The 7,416-nt window shown below is 36.7% G+C and overlaps 1 protein-coding gene across 2 annotated transcripts; it reads right to left on the bottom strand.

Moving 5' to 3' along the window:
* Window positions 1–385: 385 nt before the first annotated feature.
* LOC121970544 (uncharacterized protein At1g51745-like) lies at window positions 386–5,998 on the bottom strand. 2 transcript variants are annotated; one of them, XM_042521324.1, is made up of 5 exons: window positions 5,685–5,998; window positions 5,525–5,563; window positions 5,035–5,365; window positions 3,296–4,368; window positions 386–1,780 (listed from the first exon to the last, which is right to left on the bottom strand). In XM_042521324.1, exons 3-5 carry the CDS (start codon window positions 5,136–5,138, stop codon window positions 672–674), a joined length of 2,286 nt encoding a protein of 761 aa, XP_042377258.1. In that variant the 5' UTR covers window positions 5,139–5,365; window positions 5,525–5,563; window positions 5,685–5,998; the 3' UTR covers window positions 386–671. The 2 variants fall into 2 exon arrangements, with proteins under 2 accessions (XP_042377258.1, XP_042377257.1); XM_042521323.1 differs by having other exon boundaries at window positions 5,031–5,365; window positions 5,685–5,896.
* Window positions 5,999–7,416: the final 1,418 nt, after the last annotated feature.

Genomic DNA, 7,416 nt, shown 5'->3' with positions numbered 1-7,416 from the left:
CTCTTTTGCAACCTCCCATTTCATTACAGATGTGCACAGAGGAATGAGGTTTAGTTCTTGTTTGACAAATTGTGCACAGATGTGTACCTGCAAAACATACAACAAACGAGGCAAAAAGAAATTAACAGGTATTTTTTAGTTAAAGAATAATAATTCAGCTAATTTAATCAGTCAAATTGTTTGCCAAAAAGATTTTGAGTATTGAAATTAATTCTTTTATATTCTCAGAAAATAACATTGCCACCAGTAAGCAGTAGGACATGAAACCTGAAGCATTCAACTACTGATACCATGTCGACTAAAGGGGAAAAAAATATATATTTTATGAATGGATATAATTGTCAAGGCCACTAGTCTACAAAGATATCCAATACATTCAAAGATACTCACCGAGCAACAAAAGTTAAAATTTTGGTGAAATTTCACTACATCAAAACTTGGAGGTGTCTCCGTTTCCCATGCCTACAACAGTATTAAATCACAGAATGGCAAAATTCATCAACCTAACCACATGAAGCCCCAAAAATTTCTCTTTCCCAACGGACTGTAATCTGATAAGGATACAAGCACACCCGTAAAGCAAGCCGTGAACATTTACACTGTTAGGAACTAGTTAGATACGAATACATATAAGCAGAAGCATGTTTAGTCATGTTCTTCATTTCTTGATGTTAACTGATGCTTGTCAATAAAGATGAGCAGCTCAATGCTTCCGTGATTCTACTGAAGACTAGTCTGATTGGCACACATGCAATAGTAGATCCAGCCAACCTTTTAGCCACCATTTTTCTCTCTACTCCCCTCTTGCCGTCAACACTAATTGATGACAGCCTTCTTATCTTTCTGGAAGACAACCTTGATTTCTTACTTTCTGAATATTTCATTTTCAGAGAAGTCACATTGGTATGATTGTGTTTCCTTCCTGGTTGTGAGTTCACAAAAGCATTACTCTTATTCTCCGGTGAACAAGCAAGTTTCTTAGTCAAAAAGGTATCAGTAAAGCCATCTTTCACTACCTCAATTGGTATTGGGTGGCCAACAATTTCTTTAATATTCAATTTACTCGTGAGAGAGATTAGCGGCACATAGGATCCATAATAGTGTGATTTTACAGTCACTTCAACATCAAACAGATGTGAATCTAAACCTGTATATTTTAGTTTCCTGAGAACCTTGTATTTGGCATGGTCAGTGAGGGAAAGCTTGTCCTCAGGAAACAATTGTCTTGGAAGAGTGGAAACCTGAAAACATATCTTGGAGAATCTATCTTGATTTCTTGAATGTGTAGAACCGTTGTTTGCTACAACACCTGATTGGGAGTAACTAACATTTCCGGAGAGTGGAGGACCAGAGATCTGATCTTGGGCAATGCCTTCTGCCTCTGAGATCGAGTCATCCTTGACCGACTGACCACAGGGATCAAAGGTTAACGATTGGCTCTCCAATGTACAGTGAAAACCCACAGAAGACTCCTGCACTTTATCCTTCAAGGAATTGCTAGATTGATCAGCTCTGTTTATGCAACCTTTTGAATTTGCATTTTTGTTAAACCTTAATCCATTCAGGTTCTTCTTCCCATTCAAATATTGTTGCAAGGTTTTCTTCTGTGTCTTTTTCCTGATGTTATTTACTTGATATGCATTTCCAGTAAAGCTACTCTCACCAAGTCCTTCAGTGTAGTGTGATACAAGATTGCCCTGGCTGGACATGCCATGTTGGTTTTCTGCTGCATCACACTCAAGGTCTTTACTCGGCAAGTCTTCAATCGTGATAGAAAGATCTGGAACACCATCAGATAGCAAAGTTAGCCTCACTAAAATTACAAGAGCATTACTTAATAAGGAAAAAAAGCAAGTAATATCAACATCTGTAACTCCAATTTTGTATATAGAACCAGTTACATAATTAAAGCCTATATGCCGCCATGCAGATTTTTGTGTATATCAAAATCTAAATTATTTTAAAAGCGGAGAAAATAGTCAAATAAATGGCATATGCTATGGAGATATATGTAAATATTAACACTCAGAAAATGTGTTGATACACTGTAGCTGCTACAAAAACTGCTAGCACCCATTTTAATTAATTAGATGAATCAAACCTGAATATACAGAAAATAATGGTAAAACTCCGCTACGGGGTGTCATAGTATAAACAAACAAAGTTGAATGTCTAAAGGAGAAAATTCGACGATGGTGTATCAGTCGCCTAATAATGCTGAATAGCAAAGTACTCAAGACCTAAGATAAGAACATCTCTACAGAAATGCAGAAAAAACAAATCAGTGCTATAATCCTATAGTCACTCATGTAACATTAGATAAGTCTATGGACATACATTTCATAACTCTAATCTGTGGTTCAATAAATAAAACAAGTCAATATGATAACATCACTATAATCTATGATTAATAATCATCGTAAAGGATGAGGCAAAATAGAATTTTTGATCAAGTATAACAAAATTTAAATACTAAATTGATGAGACCATTTAGAATTGTACATAGCTGGTAACTTGGACAACACATGCACATATATGGATCAATGTCAGATAAAATAATATCAAGTTGTACATCATGCACCCAAATAGCATTTGTATGTGCAAATTAACAATGAATATAAGAACAAGTAAAATCATAAATACTGGTTTGTGTTGCATGAAATTTATTAATCTTGAACTCTGCTTTGTATCTCCGTGCAGTAAGCTACTGATATCTTTAAATTTGAAGAATCAAGCTTCATGATTGCAAATAAATAGATGTAACATTTTTCATCACAGCCGCCAAATTCACTTTTTCGGTGCAATCACAATCAGTATATTTTGAGACAGAATCTTTCAGAATTCTCAACTTTTTCATAATTTCTATTGAAAGTATGCAGCCACCAAATCACAATGAACCGACTTTGGTGTGAGAATCTAGGTTGAATCTCAGGTATGCAGAACATATCATAGATAAATATGGATCACAAGAACAAAAAGAAGAAAGACATTTATAATGCCTATATCTAGCATTCTAAAGAAATTAGCTACTCCTTGTTTGTTGGGGATCATACTACTTCCCTCCCCCTCTTTGGGCTGCATAGCCAAATGGTCAGATATACAAATAAGACACATGATTAATGATCAGCATGCACATATGACAAATCACAAACGTTTTTAACTTATAATGCACTGCACATATGACCAATCATTCTTAAGCAATTTCAAGCTAAATCATTCCCAATACTATTCAAAGTCCACAACTTGAAACAAATACCAATCAACTTAAAAAACAAACAGAAGAGTAATATGCTACCTTCTCTAAGATAATCCCTCACAACCAATGGTATGTCAATGAGGGCATTAGAGCATTCATTGTCAATAACCTCCAACATGCTTGCAAGTTCAAAATCCTTCACTTCAGAATCAAATTTTGTACTGTCCATCTTGTGAATGTTCTCACATGGATTCAATGGTGTCTCATTTGAAGATGCTGAATAATGTGGGCTAATTATAACAGGCACATCTGAGGCCTTTGAAGCAGATGGTGATTCCTTCAATTTATTTGTAGTAAGTTCATAAAGAGATGGCTGTTGTCCTTGGAAAGAACCACCAAAATAACCATATGATGGAAGTATAACTTTAGTAACCTTAGATTTCTTACTTAGTGAACGCTGACAATTTCTTATCTTTGTGTTCTCATGATCTTGTGTAACATGTGATTGCTTCCGTTTCAGAGATGAAACAGAATATTTTCTTCTTTTTATTGAACTCGAACTACAAAAATCACTAATGTTTGATTCACTGAGTGAAACAACATGGTGAGAGGCAGGCAGTAGCTCAGTTGAACACCAATTGTTAACATGCACATTAGACTTTCGATTTGATGCAATCCCCAATCCTATATCCTGAAGATCTCTCATTCGCTTTATCCCTCCATTTTCCTCTGAATCATTTGGAGTTTTCCTTCTCTTTTTCTCTTTCAACTTACTATCAGTGTAAATAAGCTTCTTTTTCTGTTGACATGATATCAAAGGTTGAGCAACCTCTCGAGCTGAATCTTCTTCCAGAACATCAACTTTCCTGGTTATTTGACTTGGTTGTTTGTCAAGCTTATACATCTTCATCCTTTTAGGAAAATCATAAATCATCTTTCTTAAAGATAAAGAATCATTATTTCCTGAGCCATTCTGATTTCCAGCAAGAACATGAGGCTTTTCAATCTCCAAAGCATGGCGAATAGCATCTTCTCTGCGGATGTACTTTCCTGTACTGGTTGAGCGTTTCTTTGAGTGAACACCAGAAATCATGACCTTCTCAATGCATTCATCAAATTCACCACAACGAAACGCTTTAATACGAGCTGATTTTGCAAGATTATACCAGTCCCTGGTTACAAAGTTGATTATTAACAAACTGAAGTTTGGACAGGTATCACAGTACAACAAGGCTGAATAAAAGAGAAACGTGTGCATCCTAGCATCAATTCAAAACTTCTATAGCTTATGTTGAAGCTAGGATGTTAAATCTTAATTAAAACAAATGAACTCAGCAGACATTTCGGCTTCCTATATGGCTAACTATGGAACACCATAAACAAACATAAAGAAGTGTAAAACATCATGTCATTCCTACTGTCAGTTTATGTGGCATTACTCATTCTGTTTCCCTATCAACATTGTGGGATTTGATGAACTACATGTCTGGAAGGCTCCATGACAGTCTATTGAGAAAATTGTTTTCCTCGATTTAATCTATCTGCTGTTTACTACAGAGAATTCACATCATCCAAAAGGGAAGAATAAATCCAAAATAATATTAAAAAATATATGAGTCGAACAGAATTATCTATGACATGTTTGAAGAGTCACAAATCTAAAGGGTAAATATTAAAGGTATTAAACGCATCTTCTGTGGATATGAGCATAGAAAAAGTTCTCCACTACAACCAAATAGATAACCGAATCCATTCAAGGCATGACGATTTAATAAGAGCTGTGGGAAAAACTTACTACCATTAGAAGAGTGGATTAATAGATAAATATACTTACATACTTCCATCTTCCCGACCAAGAAGCTTGATAGGAGTCCCTGATCTCGGTGGAACCACACATTTCGCCTCCAGTTCGTCTAGGCCAACAACACGGCCGGGCCACCATGAGCCATTAGGACGACGTACCCACACGAGTCCACCAGCTGACACATTGCTGCAGCTCAACTCCCCATCTTTCTTGCTGCTCATGGCCAAAACCCCCGCAAATCTATGGAAGTTCCAACGAGCTGAATAAACAAAACTAAGAATCGCCCTTCTTCCAGTATCCGACGCCTGGGTTTGCTCATATGATAAAGGATGGATTTTAATCACTGCTCACTCTACCTGAGAAGGCTACATTAAAGGTACAAGTAGAAATCGTTAGGGCACTCGTAAATCGAAGGCTGCAAGGGTGTCCTTCAAGTATCTGCTCACAGACTTTTGGATAGAGAGTTAAAATGAAAGGAAAGTATGCGACAAGGCACTCCTTTATCAAAATAACAGAAAGCTTACCTAGAACAGGCTCCTGAAGCATTGAAGAAACACTCATGCCTGATGAAAAAAGGAGGAAGGTTTAGAAGGACACTGAACTAGAAGAGAACAAGGGAAACAAGCCATTAAAAGAACGAGAAAGCCAAAAACACAGGCTAAAAGTTAAGGGTAGAAGACAGACACTCTTTGGTTCTTTCTTCATCATCATCTTCTTCTTCTTCAGTACCTCTACAGAACAGAAGGTGGATTGCTGCAATGAATGCCGAGGAAGGAAGGAGAGAAAGTGGGAAGAGCAGCGATGGGTGGTAGAAGAGAAGAGACGGAGAGAGATTGGAAGAGGAGAGGAAGAAAGAAGCAGCGTTGCTGCGTTGGGTGGGAGAAATAGGAAATGGCGACAGATTGGGCTTGGATTCGGGCTGTCCATTTGGGATAAGGCCGAAAAATCCTAATTGGGCTGAGCTGGACGTGATGTGGCATAATGAGCCCAAATCATAAAAGTTAAACATTTATATTTAAAATTTTCACAGGCCAATTATTTATCAAAAATATCTAGCTGGGTGTCCGGGCAAATTAAAGGCAATTCATCATTTGTTAATATAAAGATCTTCATCAATCTTTTATAACTTCCGCTCTAATATTTTTTTTTTTCTTCAGCTAAACATTTACTCCTTTTAACTTATCTCCATTTTTTAAAAAAAAAAATAGCTTGAAACAAAGAGATCACTAGATGAGATCTTAAAATTATCGACAAACTTTAAAACGATAATAGTTTAAATAAAAACTCTTGGGTACTTAAAACAATGAGATCACTAGATCATGCTTTTACTTTACCTCACAATTTCCAAACAAGTCAGCCACATCTATCTGTGCAGAATAATTCGTGTAGGCTTTAAAACATAAACCCTTGTAGACATGCATGGAAATATGTACACTACCAGCGAGCATGAGCCACCTCCTGATGCCCAAGCTTCCTGAATAGGCCATAAGATGGGTCTAACATGCACCAATCAGGGATATACGAACAAGAAGAAGATAAACAATTCGTAAGGAAAGGAACAGAAAGCCAAGGCAACTGCATATTTCCATATATTGCACTTGTTCTTTCTCCTCCCTTCGCTCTTCTTCAATGTCATCCGAGGTAGTATTGCCAATTTCAGGATATTAGTCGATGTTAGATCATCCTTGAGTTTATGCTGGAGGAAAAGGTTCTGGCACCGCAATACCTGTAACTAGTCTGTATGCAAACAAATGTGAGGCCTGATAAGATTGTTATATCAAATATCAAATGGAAATTTTGCACCAAAGAGTAGTTCACAGTGGGAGGAGCCACAAGGAAGTGGCATGCAATCTAGAAAAACTATAGATTGGTTCCAGAGTCATTGTATGTAAAGAGGGGATATCTAGGCAAACCTGTAGGAACCAGTTGAAGTATACAATCAAATGTTCCCAACTATAGGGTATTTAGCTACATTTACTTTGTCCCACAATTAAGCTATAGAAATAAGCTGCAGTACCAAGGTAGAATAACAAACAACTCTCTACACTCACTACAAAACTATGCACTCATGCATTATATACCATGTTAAACTATATTACTAGGATTCTAGGTTTTAGACAGAGGTGTGAGTCCAAGTGTCGAATAAGGCTATTTCTAAAGATTTATACATATTTCTAAACAAAATAACACAATGGATGGATCTACCTTGCACATGTAGTCCCAGATTCAGCCACAGCAATTTGGTCATGAACGAAACTTAAGCATTCAAGTTATCACATATAAAAGCAGTAGCCAACAAGCATAAGCATGTACATGCAATATACCAAATACGAAACTACAACAAGCAAACTGCATAGCCTACAACAGGAAGGTGGTTGATGATCAATTTTGACATGCAACAAATATTTCTGAAAAT

The sequence above is a fragment of the Zingiber officinale genome, chromosome 4A (genome assembly GCF_018446385.1).
Source record: "Zingiber officinale cultivar Zhangliang chromosome 4A, Zo_v1.1, whole genome shotgun sequence".
Classification (NCBI taxonomy): Eukaryota; Viridiplantae; Streptophyta; class Magnoliopsida; order Zingiberales; family Zingiberaceae; genus Zingiber; species Zingiber officinale.
Note: the sequence above shows the minus strand (reverse complement) of the source record. Positions and strands in the feature narration are given on the sequence as shown.